We start from the raw sequence: 17,935 nt of genomic DNA, 5'->3' as shown, positions 1-17,935 counted from the left end.
GAATTTTCACGCTTTAAAATGCAGAATATTAGTGAAGCAATATTTGATAATTTATTTTGCTAATATGTTTCTTATTTAGCTAATGTTTTGATTTTTTCACCATGCACAATCTAAATAGCTAATATACTTTTTTAAAAGCCAATAAGAACATTGGTAGAATTCTTCTACATAAGTACAATACTATGTCTTTGATGATAAAATACTATGTCTTTGATGAAAATATATTATGTCTTTGTGCTAGAGCATTGTGTTCATTGGCGAGCGAGAGCAGCGAGCCATGGTTCACGGCGTGAACCACATAGGATTGCGTAGCAATTCTCGGGGGTTGGCGAGCGTTAGCGAACAGGGGACGGAGCCTCCTAGTATTATATAAAACGCTAATACGTACGTATGTATGTATCAATAAAACCAATGATATTTCTTTTCTCGCGCTGGCAACAGTTTTCATATTTAATTGATTGGATTCGGCGCGCAAGAGCACGTAGTGAGCATCATATGTCTATCTATCTCCGATTGTCACCGAGGAAAAAACGGTTGGTTGGTTAGGAGTACTGAAATAGTTCCTTTTCATTGGCAGAAATGAGAAGTGTTATGCTATTGCTATTTTATTTTGAATTGAGCGCTTTACTATTCCACGTTTTGTTATATTATCTTTACATCCGGCGTTCAGTGGCAGACTACTATTTCATATTGTTTTACAACACTATTTTTGTGGGAAAGACTTTAAAACAAAACTTACAACAGTTACTTTTCTCAACAACTGAAATTTAGAATATTGTGATTACGAAAAATATGTGAACTGTTTGCAATTTCAAATTAATATTGAAATGTACAGGCTTAGAATTTTCTACAGTGAAAAGTTTTCGGAACCTCAGGGTCCAAAAAGTATACAAAAGCTAGACGTTAAGAACGTATCCAATGAGCGAGTAAAGGGAGCATCGGATTGCGAAGCAATCCGAAATGAACTGCGAAAGCAGTTCCGGGGGTTGGCGAACACCCGCGAGCAGATGGCGAAGCCTCCTAGTAAGTCTAGTAATTTATTAGGTGGATAAAGTATATCGAATATAAGATTTTATTTTCTCTATTTAAACTTAAAAAATAAAAAATAATAATGAATAATGAAACTTTTAATAGTTTTAGTTTACATTTTCAACATTCCACTCCCCATTTCAGCCTTCTTTCCATACAGGCATAACCCACTTTTACTTCCGAATTTGTGTCAATAGTGGGCGTAATTCGGCAGATAGTTTTTTCCGTGTATGATAATATACATTACCAGGTCATTAAATTCTAATACTTTTGAAAGGGAGGTAGGGGTTTTGCGAAATTGTGACAAGAGGTGTGATAAATAAGTGGTTTAACGCATTTTGGTCTCAATGAAAATATTTAAAATCACAGATATATCACTTTTTATTATTTGTTTTTATAAATTTTTCATCAAAGTACATATCGAATACAAATTATTTTTATGCTCGCAAATAACATTAAAACACATTGTTTAAGTAATTTGTTAGGTATTTGGATTTGAAAATTAATGCGTCTTTTGCTACAAAACTACTTGAATACATTGTTGTATTGTAATACACAGTCCAGTCACATTAATGTGACCACCTGTCAAAAGCCAGAATGACCACCTTTGGCAGAGCGGACCGCTACGAGACGTGCAGGAAGAAAGTCAATTAGGTTTCTGAAAGTGTTCACTGGGATGTTGAGCCATGCCGACTCCAGTGCCGTGACCAGCTGCGCTAAATTACGCGGTTGAGGATCCATGGCACGAACAACCCGATCGAGGTGGTCCCACAGATACTCGATTGGGTTTAAATCCGGTGAGTTTGCCGGGCAGGGGAGTACGGTAAATTCATCCTGGTGCTTTTCGAACCGCGCACATGCACTGTGAGCTGTATGACACCTCGCATTGTCCTGGTGGTAGATGCCATCATTCTGAGGAAAAATCATTTGCATGTAGGGGTGGACATGGTCCGCATGGACAGATACGTACTTGTACTGATCCATCGTGCCTTCCACAATGATGAATGCACCCAGCGAATGCCAGGAAAACATTCCCCAAACCATAACGCTCCCTCTTCCAGCCTGCAGCCTTCCGGCAATTGTTGCAGGGTGTTGCTTTCAGACGTTTCACGCCTTATACGCCAACGTCCATCTGTCCCATGGAGCATAAAATGTGATTCATCGGAAAAAGCCACCTGTTGCCACTCTGTGGACGTCTAGTTGCGGTACTGGCGTGCAAATTCCAGCCTTCGTCACCGATGAACAGCAGTCAGTATAGGTGCATTAACCAGGCGTCTGCTGCGGAGGCTCATGCGCAGCAACGTTCGCTGAACAGTTGTTGAGGATACACTCTTGGTAGCCCCTTGGTTCATCTGGACGGTCAGTTGCTCAACAGTTGCACGTCTATTCGTCTGAACGCGTCTCCGTAGCCTTCATTCGCCTCTGCCATCTTTGGCCCGTGGTGCACCACATGTGCCACGCCGCTCGTTTTGTATAGTGCCATTTTGCCATGCACGGTATACTTTTACCACGGCGGTACGCGAACAGTTCACAAAATCAGTCGTTTCCGAAATTCTTCCACCCTTGGCCCGAAAGCCAATAATCATGCCCTTTTGGACGTCGGATAAATCGCTACATTTCTGCATTGCGCCAGCGACTGAAATGCTTTTCGATGCCTTAGGAGATCCAATATATACACTACACTGTATTGTGTTGCCACCTACACTCTGTGATTGGTTATTTCACTTTGACGTCGAAAGTAGGTGGTGGTCACATTAATGTGACTGGACTGTGTATAACGCAACGAGAGTATAGTAAAGTGTGACACTTTGTGACAAAGTGGAGGTGGGTTTCAAAAAGATTGAAATAAATGGACGTCATTTGTGGACATCAATTATGAACGGCCCCAATCAACTTATTTCAGTATTTTATTTTTTCAGTTTTTATCAAAGATAAATTAAAAAAAGTTGCAAAATGAAAGAGTGTAAAACTAGACGCTAATACTAAGAACTAAGCAACAATTTCAATAATGTTTATGTTGAGGAAAAATTTTTACCATGTGAACTAAAAATGGTAGCTTAGTAACATTATTCTCATACATGCGCAAGAATAATTTGTGATCAAAATCGTTTAGTGCTACGGTTTGTGAAAGGCTAATACTGCCTCAAAATTTTTTTATAAATTTATGACTTATAATGCAGATAATTTGTTTTAATTTCACTTTAGAAAAGATTTCTAAAAATATACATTAAGGGTTGTGATTACGGAACACCTTTTATACAATTACTTACACTTCGATATGGTGACATCGGACGAGAAATCTGAAGACTAGGTGATATTGAATCGTAAGAAGGTGTGGTTGATGAGCTTACTGAAAGGAATAAATAACGAATTACAAAATAATAGTTGTCAAATTAACTATTTGTACGACATGTAAAAAAATAAACAGAGATAAATGACATTTTTATATGTTGAAATTCTCAATTTATGAAGTAAATTGAGAAAAACTTACTAAGGTATCACAGTTGTAGGACAAATATGGCATTCCTATACTGTCAAAAAAAATCAATGTAAGCCACAAAAAAATTCAAAATTGAGATTTTTATACATTTGTAAGTTCTTTTTTTTTTTTTTTTTGATAAATTATTATTTTTTTATGAGTACTGCTGCATAAATAAGTAGAATTTCATTTTTCTGAAATTTTGTTTAGTGAGGGAAAGAAAATAGTTGTCAATCCGTTTTTCTCAAAATATATCGTGAATTATCAAAGTTCTTTTTTTTCAATTGCTCTGCGGTATATGATTTGAAACTATGACTTATTTTTTTATTGCTTTGTTATCTGTAGAATTTTTATTTTCTGTTACGTACAAAATTCAACAAAGCAGTTAATTACTAAGTGATTTATTTTTCCAAATTTTTGCCATGAAAAAAAAATTTTCAACTTACCGTAACGAAATGGCGTTTCAAAGGCACAAGATTTACCATTTCCATTCAAGCAAATCCGGAAATATCCACTCGCTCCAAGCTGAGGAACAATAGCGGATATTGCTGTGTCCGTAATTATCTGCAAAAATAAAAATATAGATTTCATTAAAACATTAAAGCCCTTTTTTTTCATATATGAATATATATGCTATGTACATATTTTGGAAATTAGCGTTGTCAGTATCAAACTGAAAAAAATATTGAAAGATTTAAATTAATTTAAAATCAATCAAGTTTTCAGATGAATATAGCAGTCGATTAATTAAAATACCTGCTTCTGCCATAAATAATGTTATTTAAAGTAAAACGAAGGGAGTAATTGTAAACTAGTAAGTCAACTGGGGCTCAGGGGATAAAGCATTTGCCACCCAATGAGGTGGTCCAAGTTCGAATCCCAGTGGTGACTGGTTAATACGAATTTTGCTTCCTGCTAGCACCGATTGCAGTGCTGATATAGAAATATCCTCAGTGGTTACATGGGTTTGAATCCCCTTGAAATCTGGCTAACCGTGCTTTCGTAGTTTTCTTCTCTATGTAGCGCAAAGGCGAGTTAGTTCCATCAAAAAGTCCTCCTCCATGGTTAGTTTGTCATAATGCTTGATCCAGGAATTCCCTTCTCTTTAGCGTTAGGTTTAAAATTACAAGACTATGGAAATAAACATTGATAGTCGATAACTCTGAATTGAGTCGGCTGTTCAACGTCGTTTATTAAATAAAATATAACGTCATTCAACATTGTTTATAAAATAAAATTTATAAACATTTGAAAGCATGCTACTCTGAATTTAAATAACGCAAGCAGATTTCATAAAAAAAATGCTTACAACACCAAGTAGTACAAATAATAAAATCACACTTTTGAAGAACATTTAAAAATTATTTTTCAAAAAATTCACCTTTAGAGTACATGTATTATAGACATAGATATTTACAAATGATCTTTCACCGTTAAAAACCTTTTGTATAATTTGACAGTATGAATTAAAATAGTATGAGCTTTAAAATAAAAACGTCAGTTTTTTTACAAGTAATTTTATACTTAGTATTCCACGAAATTTTTCAGTTAGGATAATTAATTAGAATTAATTACAATATCAACACAACTTTCAAGGAAAAGTACGTGTTAACATAAACCTAAATAAGAGATAATTATTAAACATTAGTTCACTTAAAATGAAATTCAACGTAAAAAATACTTCATGCTATGTCCTCACATAGTTTGGTTAAAAGGGCTATCAACATAATTGATAAATTAATATAAATATCGGTCAACTCTTTCTTTACTTTTTATTTTTATTTTAACTGGTCAAAAAATTTCAAGTCTATATTCATTTTGAGGCATACAACAAGCATAAATATCTATATAATGCTATATTTACTCTAGTTTCTGCGGGAGTTTTTCCAAAGAAAACTTGCAATCCTTCGACAAAGTTAACTCCATTGATAACAACAAGTTGATTGTAAGAACCTCCTGAAGGAATGAGTGCTCGAATCTTAGCATCAGTGTCGTGTTTAACTACGAAAATAAAAAAAAATCTTATTTTTGTGCAAAATCTGAAATGTTGAGCTCAGTCTTTATATTGACATTTAATACTTAGGAAATAAAACATGTTTTTTTTTAAATTCTACTTTCAAATAATTAAATTTTCTGATACAAGGTTTAATATAATACATCATATTATAACTGTGATGTGTCAATAAAAGAAAATACCCCTTGACTATTATTATTATTATATTACCAAAATTAAGAGAGATAAAGTCTTTGCAATGATAATAAATTAAAGACATAATCAATATGAAAAAATATATTAAAATAGTTAAATAGTATACAAATTTTGACAGGATCATCATCTTCGGAGCAAAGTAAAATACAGAAAATTAGAGAAAAAAAACTTGATTAATAAATCATGGAAATAAGCATATCTAATCAAAGTCAGATGCATATTTTAGAGGTATACACGTTTATTTCAATGGGATTTTTGGCATTTCCCGATTCGATACTTCAGAGCATGAAATATAGATGGCAGTACAGTCTAGTTGACAGAAGTATACTTAGATAAATTTATCTCATCATTGAGGATCATGGGATCCGCCATTTTAATTTTGAGCCTCTCAGTTCTGCCAGTGAAAACTGCTGTGGCGTGTATTCAAATTTCTTATTGACTGCATTGCGCATTACTATACAGAAATATTAAAACCATAATTTGTATTTATACAACTGATGATTGATATTTCAGATGCATATACTCCATTGATATTACATTTTTATTACATACCTTTTCTTTTCTTTCTTTTTTTTTTAATTTCATGGAAACTTTTTATGGAATTTAATTTTCTTCCTCTTATTTTCACAGTAAGAGATTTTAGGGAAAAAACAATAAGTACTTGCTATAAATATATTTTATATTTGTTTTTGGGGAACATATCAATACAGTATTATTAATCTCTCCTTTTTTGGTGTGCTGTAAATTTTCCCATTAAATTGGTGCTCAGTTCGGATTTTTTCTTTCACGATACTAATTCGTGAGAGTCAATATTTATCACAAATTGTACTTCACAAAATAATAACCCCCTTGAAGCACAAATATTTTTATAACCATTTTTGGAGAACTAATATGAAAGTAGCATTACAATTTTTTTTTTATTTTAACCCTGATATTAAAAACTGTCTTGCTAAATTGACACTTAGAAAAGAACTTTTAATTATTTGTGGTATTTCTCAGTGACTTTACACTATTAGATTTATCTAAAAACAATTTATTATCTCAAAACATCCAAAGAAAGGTTAACAATGCACATTGTTCATACTGCAATTTAAAAAATTTACCGCAATCATAATTTTCTCGATGAATTGGTTCTTAGTAACTAACTTCATTTTCGTTTCATCGATTCTTGTTGAATTTGCCTCATTTAGGTTCATAGAAACATGTTATAAAAGCCTGTGTTTAAAAATAAAAAATTTAAAGAAAAAAATATTGGGAAAAAAAATTTTATACATTGTAAAATATTTGGAGACGTCACCTTTTATATATCGCGAAATTATCTGTGTTGTTTTTATTTGGGCAAACCTAACATGGGAAAACCAAAGATAAATAATCAAACAAAATGTGCTGTAAGATCCCAATGAAACTCATTCTTCACTAAATAGAGCTGTAAGATGTTGTAAAATGTTTAATTATTTCGATTGAAACTCCTTAAATTGTTAAGCCGAAAGCGGTAGTCGGAGAGAAATTTATGCCAAGCGCTCTGGTTTGTGGTTTGTTTTGTTGCCACGAGCACTCTGGTTTGTTATGGCGTCGCTCACATTGCTGGTTGGAGAGCTGGAAGTAGAGAGTTCAAGCCTGATGGCAGACAAAACAACCTTCTCTGTATACGCTGCAGAGTGCACATTAAATCTATGGTGGCTGAAAGTCCTCTCGTCGGTTGTGGTGAGAGGGGTACCAGCTCAGGCATTGTCCCGTAGTCTGACCAGTGTCAAAACTACGTGGCATTCTTACCATGACCGTTTAAAGAAAGAGAGCTGAAAATGGGGTTAGGTGCTTGGCCATGTTTAAGTGATGATGATGGTGACTAAAGCCATGTTTTCGAACATATGTACGATGTAAATCGATTGAAATTTTTCAGGTTTGTATGAGGAATATACAAATAAACATTTTGCTTAATTTATTAAATTGCTGATAATTATTAAATACCATTAATGATACATTATTGATTTATTTATATCGTCCCGCAGTGGACTGATCGTTAAGAAACGGTTCCCAGCAGATCCCCGAAGTCAAGCATCACTGGCTTCGGTCAATGGGCGGGTGGGTGACCACTTGGATCAGTCTGCGTAGGGACCGAGGGTGCGCAATATTGGTCCTCGTTAAACTGTGCTACCGTAAAGTGCTCGACTTCACGCGCAGGTCGTCGGGCTACCGAAGCAAGGGTGCCATCCCCTCCGCAGAGGATCAAAATTGAGATGGCATGTCTTCGGATCATCCTCCGGGATGTTTCCCAGACCGTTGCCAATAGCCCATTGTGCAGCTCTAGTGCGGCGTAAATTAACAACAACAACTATTTATATATCTATTATAAATCTATTATTTATTTATAAATCTATTATTATAAAGGAAAAAATAAAATAAAAAGTAAATAAAATAAAAATAATAAAACAAATTTAACAAAGTGTTTAAAAAAATACAAATCTCACTTTTACGGGTCCTTTTTGTGTTGCTAATTTCAATACGATTAGAGCCAAATTTAGAATTATTGTGAACAAACATCTCCTGAGACAAACATAATATACGGGCGAAGAAATTGGACCCATCACCTTCGGTCACCATAATCTGAAATTTTAAAAAATACGTTTTATGTTTTTTTCTTTCGAGTAGCTGAAAGTTAAACACAACTACCATCATTATGCGAAATAGGATTAGTACTAACATACACTGGTGTGCAAAACTTAAGCAACAAGTGGTTTTTCGGCCACAGCTCCCCAGCAAAGTATAAGATAGCTATGAAATTGCAGTATAATATGCACGTAATTCAGTAGAAAGATTATTTGTATGCAAATTTTAGAAATAAAACGTCGTGGGTGATGTAAGTGTACGTAAACCTTGTGGGTCGGCGTGCGCAGGTCAAAGCTGTGATAAAAGGATGAAGAGCACCGTTGTTAAAGACATTCGCTGCAAGTGCAAGTGATTTGTTTTGTGAAACATGTCTTCAAGAAATCATTTAGACGACTTTACTCGAGGAAGAATGATTGGGAAGCTTGAGGATGACCAGTGACCAGTGTCGCCGAAGAGTTCGGGATAAACAAAAGTGTTGTTTCTCGTGCTTGGAATGCCTTTAAAACTACTGATACAGCTGCTCGGAAGGTTGGTGGTGGCCTGCCAAGGAAAACAACACCAGGAGATGACCGTTACATTGTCCTCCAGGCGAAAAGAAATCGTTTTCAGTCAGCGAGCGCCATATCTCAGCAACTGTACACAGCCACAGGACGACAAGTATCAAGATTTACAGTGGCCAGACGCCTCCACAAAGGTGGCTTATTTGCTAGACGTTCTGAACGCTGCATACCTTTAAAAGCTAGCCATCGGCGGCACCGTTTAGAGTGGTGCAGAGAACACGAAACCTGGACACCTCATGAATGGAATCGCGTCCTCTTCACAGATGAGAGTCGTTTTAGTGCTACAAGTGATTCTCAAGAGAGGTTGGAGCTCGATTTCATCCCAATATCATCGCAGAAAGAGATCGTTACGGTGGTCCTGGAGTTGTCGTCTGGGGTGGTATTATGTTGAACGGGCAGACTGAGCTTCAGATCTTCGACCGAGGTTCTGTAACTGGAGACCGCTACTACAATGAGTTAATCCTTCCCCATGTGCGTTCTGTTCCGAGGGGCCATTGGACCAGACTTCACTTTTATGGATGACAATGCCCTGCTACACCGTACTGCTAATTTTCAAGAGCTACTCGAAAGTGAAGATATCACACGAATGGATTGGCCAGCTTACTCTCCAGATCTAAATCCCATAGAGCATGTGTGGGATGCATTAGGGAGACGTCTTGCGACACGACAGTATCCTCCTGGTAACACCCATTAGTTGAAAGATGCCTTAAAGGAGGAATGGAGATGTTTACCCCAAGAACTCCTGGATAATCTGGTGCTTAGCATGGAGAGACGATGCCAAGCAACAATTACAGTAAGGGGAGGGCATATCCCATACTAGGGAACATCTGCCAAATGTAACGCCACTATATGTCAAATTAAAGCCTTTTTTTGTTCCACACCATACTTTAAGCTTTATATTCATTTCTGCGCCATCATTCTTTTACCATCGTTTAAGTACAAAATAATGTACATCGATCATATTCAAATTTCATGTCAATCGGATGATTTCTTGTAGAGTTATGACGAAAAACGCACTTGTTGCTTAAGTTTTGCATACCAGTGTATGTTATGCTTAGAATAGTAAAACACGTTGTTAGAATTCTTTTTAAAAAATTGTTTAGTATCCATTTTTTCTGTGTATTTTTAAATGCATATATATTTTTATTATATTATGTTTATTATATATATATATATATATATATATATATATATATATATATATGCACAATAATGACAAAAAGTAAAGAGAATTAAGAAAATTAATAAGTTTTATAGATTTCGTATTTTGTGTTTTGTTCTGTATTTTCTTTACATTTATTTTCTGTTCTTTGCTTGATATATTTGTTACTGAATGTGTTCTATTTTCGTTTCAATTTTTTTTTTTTTTTTTTTAGTGCTCTTCACATTATTGTATCACACTTGTATTGATATATTTTGTTTTGGCTATATTGATAGAATATTAGAAAGCATTTCTTTTTGCTGATATAATTGTGTGAGTGGATGAAGAGATTATATCTTTTCCTAATTTTTTTTCTCCGGCTTTTAAGTATATGTATATTTAAATATTTCTTAATATTTTTCAAAAATATTTTATTTTAATAATTTTTTTCTCTTTTCATTAATCTTTATTATTTTCCATGTTTTCTCTATTCTTTTTTTCCTTTTTGTCTTTATTGTGCTATATATATATATATATATATATATATATATATATATATATATATATATATATATATATATATGCTGATGAAAAATGCTGATTTCAAAAAAAAAATTTAAAACAATTAAGATAAAAACAAATTACATCCCATCAATGAAATAAGCAAGATTTTAAATAAAATTAATCATGCAAAACGTAATTGTAAAATATAAATTTAAATTTCAGTGTCTTACTTCTTTGCGAAATTATTTAATGAAAATATCAATTATCATGCACTAATTTTCCTGGCTTTGAATTATAATTACTTTGAATCTTCTCCTATTTCTTGTATTTCCAGCCTTGCTTTGGCAGTTTTGATTGCACTTCATAAAGAACTGTAATGTAGACCTGAAATAAAATGGAGGAAAAAAAACTATAGATATTAAGAATTCTTTTTTTTTTTTTCTTTTTTGGCATAGTTGAAGAAACGTCATTAAAATTTACTACATACGTTTTTTATCCTTAACATGCCATTTATTGTTGTAGTAGGCCATTAAGGCAAAGAGTACGATTGTTCTTGTTTTCCAGTGGGGTCTTCTGTGGCCAAGAATTTGACTTCTTGCACTCCCGTTTATAGGATGGACACATTCATACATCCATTGATTCGTCCACAGATCGTAATTTTGACCTGAATCAGAGAACGATCTCCAATTCAGTACCCCCATAGGTATAAATTGTTATGGGAATATGGAGGACTTCCTGGCGCAACAGATTTAACTTGCACCAATCACTATTTATTACACGGGGGAGTCTTCGGCCAACCGGATTCGAATTCCCGTTCTCAGGAGCGTGAGTTCAGCGCCGTGCGAAGAAGGCTATCCAGCCAACATGTTTTATTCCTTCTTATGAGGACACTATATCGCGGAAGTAACCGTTCTTGGCAAAGTCTCTTTAAACCAATATTGGCAATTCAAATTTAAATTTATAGAAAAAAAAGCGAGTTCAAGCAAGCCAAAGGAAAATTATAAAGTTTCATACATTGATTTTTTTGCTCCAAATTTTTAAATTGCAAACAAATTAAAAAAATTGTGACAGGATTACTTACCTTTTCCTAAACAGTAGTTAACCCAGTCATAACTCGTGTGCAATTTGATAGTTTGGAGACTTTTATTTAAAACTTCATAATTTACTCTTGGTTTATATGAAATCATTTTCTTTTCTTTTTTCCTTACTTTAAAATTTGAATAACCTATGTAATTTGAAGATAATTTGCCATGAAGGATTTCTTTCGGGATATATCTCCCCCTTAAAAAATAATACAAATAAAACATGATTTTCGCATCGTGGTGAAGAAATTTGAAGGAATTTTAACTCCACATGGTTGTGGATTGATCGGAGTTGAAGACAATATTGTAATTGCAGGAGTCTGAAAGATTTGTTTGTCTACAACCTCAGTTAAAATTTATGTTCCATCTCGTGGGAAAGAAGAAGTAATTTAAGGATAGAAGGAAAGAAAATATAACTCAAATGAAAATATGACAATTATTGGAATTAAAACGTATCACAAAACTAATATTTTTTAACATTATAATACCATGTTTAACATTATAATAACATTTGAATATGTTTGATTGAACTATTGAAGAAAAAAACAGAACGCAATTGAAAAATTTAAATTAGTAAACTATGAAGAAAAAAAACAGGAAACAACTAAAAAGTAACGAAACTAATGAAGTATTAATCAGGTATCTTCTTACTCAAAAATTCCAAATGTCTAATAGCTACGTTTGCAGAAATGAGTGTTCAGCGCGCAAAAAAAAACGGACCACACTGAATAACTTTTGATATAATGCTCGGATCTTCACTTTAAGGGTTTCAATTTTAATGGTTTGAGGAGGTGACCTAAAATATGCTAATTTAAAGTTACAATACTTGAAGTTACAATATTTGAAGTTACGATATTTGAAGTTACGATATTTGAAGTTACGATATTTAAAATTACGTACACAAAATCTCATTTCCTCTGGATAAGCATTCTTTTTTTTCGATGGACTTGGACTTCTGACCCCCTAATCCTAATAGTTTGGTCAAAAAAGCGTTTGGACTCCTTAATGTTGATTTTACTATTTACGTATTTCACCACATCTCGCAAGCATTTTAAGCAAATTGGAAAATATTTTCACACAATCATTAAATTCGTTTATCCAAAGATCCATACAAAATATAAATTTTAGTAAATATTTATCATTTTTTGTTATTTCATTTTGTAATAGTCGCAAAAAATTTAATTGGTAAGACATAAAATTTTTACAAAATTTAAATGGCCAAATACAAAATTTGTGTGAAATCGGTCGAATAGTTGCGGAGAAATCAAATTTAAAATTTACGATTTTTTCAAAATTGGATTAAGTACTATACCGGTCAATTAATTAGCATGTTTTTGGTCACCCCTTCAGTTCTTTTATACTAAGTTCTGGAACGTGAAGATCCGATCATTCGATTATAAATAATTCAGGATGTTCCGATTTTTTTTTTCCTCACTCGTACGATATCAGCAAAATACTGATATCCATTTCTTTTCCTATTATGATTTTGTCTAATTACAATATTTTGTACAAGAGTCTTTTTCTAAGTTTATTTATTTATTTTTCATGCTATAATATAATTTAAAAAATTTCAATTCAAATTGTAGATAAAATATTAATTTTAATTAATATTAATTTTAATTAATATTAAAATAAAATATTAATCCTGTTCTGACAGAACTTAACTGCGGAAGAGGTTGAAACGGGAAAGGAAAATTCTAAATATTCTTTTATTCTACTTTATTTAATTTTCACTACTAAACTGATGGTGGATGTTTACTATAATCGACGGTATCTTTCAATGCATGTAAAATTCAAGGCCATCACTCAATTACAATTTGAGATATAAAGCATGCAATATTTTAGACTTTCTATTAATTTTTCTGACATAATTATGGTAATAAAATTCTGCAATCAACAGTTTTTGATGGGTAGTTAAACTATATGACGCCCGGCGGCTGAGCGGTAGCGCTTCACGCTGTCGTGCCACAGGTCCCTGGTTCGATCCTGAGGCCGGGCAAGGTTGACTCAGCCTTTCATCCCTTCAGTGGGTCGATAAATGAGTACCAAGCATGCTTGGAAACTAAACACTGGGGGTTCCGCGCTCGTCTGACCACCTGACCGGAACATCTGCTCCTGCACACCAGAGCCCAAGGTCAAGAAAACTGAGATGGGCACAGTAGGCCTTGACCCTCTATGGGCTGTTGCGCCACTGAGTTTAGTTTAGTTAAACTGTATACAGTTTTTTTCTTTTATAAGTATCTTTGTTTTTATGCAATTAACGTTTAAAGAATTTTTTACCGTCATCCAAATCCATTTTCATCAGTTTGAACGGTAATGAACTAAGATTTTGAAAAATATAAAAATCAATAAACTTGTAGTTTTAAATTACTTTCTCAAAACGATAAATTGCATCATTTTATTGCTTTAGAGTTTTGATTAAAAACTCATGAAAGTTCCAAGAATTACTTATCTATTAGAGCGACCCCTTTATTTCTTATCTTTTTTTAAAGGTATTGTGCAGTCAAATATCGAAAGTTTGTTAAATACAAAAAAAAAAAATAAATAAATAAATAAAAAGGGGGGAACGCAAATTAAAAATTTACCTTAAAATCCAAGATGTCGAGGAGCCAAGTTCTCTGAAAGGTCTAGAGTCGGAGCTGTGTTCTTTGAAAAGTGCGTAGTTAAATATTTCTACTACCTACTCCACAGCTTTGACAGCGACAAGCAGTTTTATTTTATTTACATCAGTTGTGCTTTCAAATTAACAATTGATCACATATCACTTCGAAATACTCAATTGATTTGTTTTGAATTGAAATAAAATTCATAATAAACCAGCTAATACACTTATTTAGGAAAAACTTGCTTTGTTATTGCTCAACACTTGGAAAGAGAGAGTTCAAAGAAACCGGCGTTTTCCCCCAGAGTCACAAATGTGTCGTCGAAGCCTTAAATTTGGTTCCACAGTAAATAAATCAGCGGAGCTGCAAATCTCTCGTGCCTTATCGTGATTCTTTCGTTTAGCGGTGCAAAGGTGTAAAAAGATGGAAGTTAGTTTTATTCTCACCCCCACACCTTTTCCATCACAGCTTATTTCACGGGATTGTTTTTTAAACAACATGTCACGTGTCTAAACTCCGTATCTTTATGGATTTACAAATGTTTCATAGACGAAAAACACTTTGAAATAAATTACTTTTGTATTAATGAATTTTATGAAAATACCACCTTCTGTTCGCTATTGTCGGAAAACCTCCAGAACTAAACATTCTCAACTTCTTTTCGCAACGCTTAATTGCTCACTGGATACACTGTAAAAAGTCCTGGATGATATTGCGTTTAAAAGTCCCGGCACTCGGGTCGGGGTACTTTTATTGTCGGTACTTTTTACCCTAATTTTTGCAGTAATATTTATTTAATTAGAGTGGTTCAATGATTTTACGGTAATTATTATCATAAAAATTACGAATTATCAGATATTTACTATAATAAGTACCATAAAATCACTGAATCACTCTAATTAAATAAATGTTACTGTAGAAATTACGGTACAATATTTTATAGTAAAAAAGGTTTTAAGGTAATATGGATTTTACGGATGATGCACCCAAAGTTCTTCATGTTGATGAGTGATATAAAAAATTCTTTATAGCGTAATTTGATCCAAAACTTTTTACAGTGTACAAAAATATTATTGTCAGGCTTTGTATGAATATTGGTACTTAATTTAATACAAAAGATATATAACATAAATCATGCGAAATTATTTGGTTCGCTTATATTATATTTTGATTTAAATACATTTTGTTTAAGTTATACGCTCTTCACGACTACTTGGGAACTACGTTTGAAACAAATAAATCTTAGATTTCTTTTTATATACACATTTCTGCAAATTATTGGAATTTCCTCACATACTGTTTACAAAACCAAAGTAAAGTAAAGTGTGTGAAGAAAGGCATGGTAAAAAAAAAGTTGATTGCAAAAAAAGTAGAATTCCCAGGGAAAAAAATATTTTTTTATTCTGAAAAATTTATAACATTTTTCTACGCCACTTTAGAAAATTCGGAAATTATGACAGTTGGAGACACAGCAGTGACAATATCAAAGAGTTCTACTCTAGAAATACTTACATACAGCTAAAACTAATTTATCATGAAAGCAAAAATATAGGTCAAAACTCTGTAATCCGCATAAATTAATATACATAAATAAAACAAAAATATAGTGCAGTTAGTTTATAAACATGAACAGTCCGCTTCCACTTCTGATTTTTGCTCAACTTACAGCTCACTAGGTTTCCGTTCTCTGTTGCCAATGCAAGAATAGTATTTTTATCGATTTTGTAAGTGCATGTGTAAAAATGTTTTATGTGAAATATATATAGTTGCACTTAAAATTATCAAAATATTTAAAAATTGACATATCCCTCAATGTTTCTTTTTCATAAACATTGTCATCATTATCAGTATTAAATAAATAATCCCAAGAAGCTGAAGCGGTAAGATATTACTTGATTAAAAGCTTCATTCGCTTAAAAAATATGTAATTTGTAAATAAAAAGTGCTCAAAAATACGCGATATTCCTACATCAGAACAGAAAAACAGAACGAGAAAAACGCGTTTTTCAATCTCTCTGCTACTTTGGTTTTTCTAGTTTTGTTTCTCATCATAATTTTTCCATTTTTCGTTGGCAACTTTACTTTTTATATTTCAAATCACTTTTATTTCTTCCAATTCACGTCTGGTAAGTCTTGAAAATGGGAGCCCATTTTTGAGAACTTGAAACCTGTCGACTCTTTTTGTACATTTTGTACAATTTGTGCATTTTTGGAGAAAATGGAATCATTAATCAAGCGTTATCTTTATCAGAAGTTTCAAAACAAAATTAATAGTAAAAATATTTAATAAGAACTAGACTTTAAAAAAAAAAATTTAAAAAAAGCCGTTCCGTTCACAGAGTCGTAGAATAATAGAATTTAAATTTCACTTGCAATTCGAATGTTCTGACCAGCGCATAAAACATACAATTTTCAGAATTAAGAACACTTGGGGTATCAAAACTCAAATATAGTCACCAAAACAAAGCATAGCATGCACAGAAGGGATTTATTAATATTTCAAAAACATCCTCAGTCACCCTAATCAAAAGCGTAGAATCAATCTGTTTCACTGCCTTTTTCCAACTGTGCCCACCCTGAAAAGAAGGAGCAAAGGGATCCCAGATGGCCGATAGCACCCATGTTTTTCGCCCCCTTCTCAACTTTCCGCCTTTTGAAGTAAATTAAGGCTATTGTTCACATAAAGGATTCAACACCTGTTTTACAACGAGTGAGTGAGTGACTTGTGCATCAAAACTGAATGTATACATTTCTTTCACCGTTTGAGCATTTTAGTTAATGATGATAAAACATTTTTTTTCTTTTCATTTTAAATTTTCAAAGCTTCTTTTTAAAACTTCAATATCTTACTATTCGGTTTTTTTTTATTAAAATGATTTGCAAAAAAAGAAAAAAATTAAAGACAAAATTAGTAAAATAAAACGAATTATAAAAAGTATGATGAAATAAGCTAAAATTAAATAACGCAAAATAAAACCAAATGCAACACTGTAAAATAACTCGCGATGGAATTATTTTCTACAAAACAATTCAGTGAAACAGACAGGAAGTTTTGTTTTAAAAAATGCATAGTTAAGTAACGCAAAATAAAACAATTACAACACAATAAAATATCGCCCGAATATTGTCAATGAAATAATTAAATTCACGATAACGTTAAAAAGTTTTTTGTTTTAAAAAAACGCATAATCAAAAGACACTTAATAAAATAAATGCAACGCAATAATATATGATGATATCATAAGATAAAATTATTTCCAATAAAATAATTAAAGTAATAAAACCGGTAGAAAGTTTTGTATTAAAAAAACGTGTTGAATAACATTACAACTATAAAGAACTCATTCATTATAGATATAAAGGTAATTAATTTTCAAACGCTTTAAGTTTACAAGGTGTTCATTCACTACAAAAACATTTTTCCCTAACTTCATTTTACTCTTTAACTGAACTGAATCACTATATACAATGTGATATGAATGACAAAAAAATATTTCTATAATTTATTTATGTATATTTTTTATGCATGATAATAAATATAACTTTATGCAAATACAAACAAAATATATTTCTAAAAAAAAATTATTATTAAGGAAATTTTTATTATTAAAAGTTAAATTGGAAAATTCAATTAAAAATTAAGAAATAAAATAAACTATTATTTTTTTTTACTAATCCATCCAATAAATCCAGCGATTTATAATCCACTCCATTTTATTAA

The 17,935-nt window shown here is 32.5% G+C and overlaps 1 protein-coding gene across 2 annotated transcripts in view; it reads right to left on the bottom strand.

The window, feature by feature from the left end:
* The window catches only part of LOC107445670 (transcription factor COE1), a 41,538-nt gene that overhangs the window by 7,475 nt on the left and 16,128 nt on the right, over nt 1–17,935 (bottom strand). For both annotated transcript variants that reach the window (XM_043039387.3, XM_016060120.4), the window contains exons 7-11: nt 10,832–10,913; nt 8,186–8,321; nt 5,373–5,509; nt 3,955–4,072; nt 3,300–3,379 (exon numbers count right to left, since the gene is read on the bottom strand). In XM_043039387.3, the coding sequence (XP_042895321.2) occupies nt 3,300–3,379; nt 3,955–4,072; nt 5,373–5,509; nt 8,186–8,321; nt 10,832–10,913 (553 nt within the window). The remainder of the gene's footprint in view (nt 1–3,299; nt 3,380–3,954; nt 4,073–5,372; nt 5,510–8,185; nt 8,322–10,831; nt 10,914–17,935) is intronic.

This window comes from Parasteatoda tepidariorum, chromosome 6 (genome assembly GCF_982258835.1).
Source record: "Parasteatoda tepidariorum strain Cologne lab strain chromosome 6, Ptep-v5.0, whole genome shotgun sequence".
Lineage (NCBI taxonomy): Eukaryota > Metazoa > Arthropoda > Arachnida > Araneae > Theridiidae > Parasteatoda > Parasteatoda tepidariorum.
This window is presented reverse-complemented; position numbering and strand designations above follow the sequence as displayed.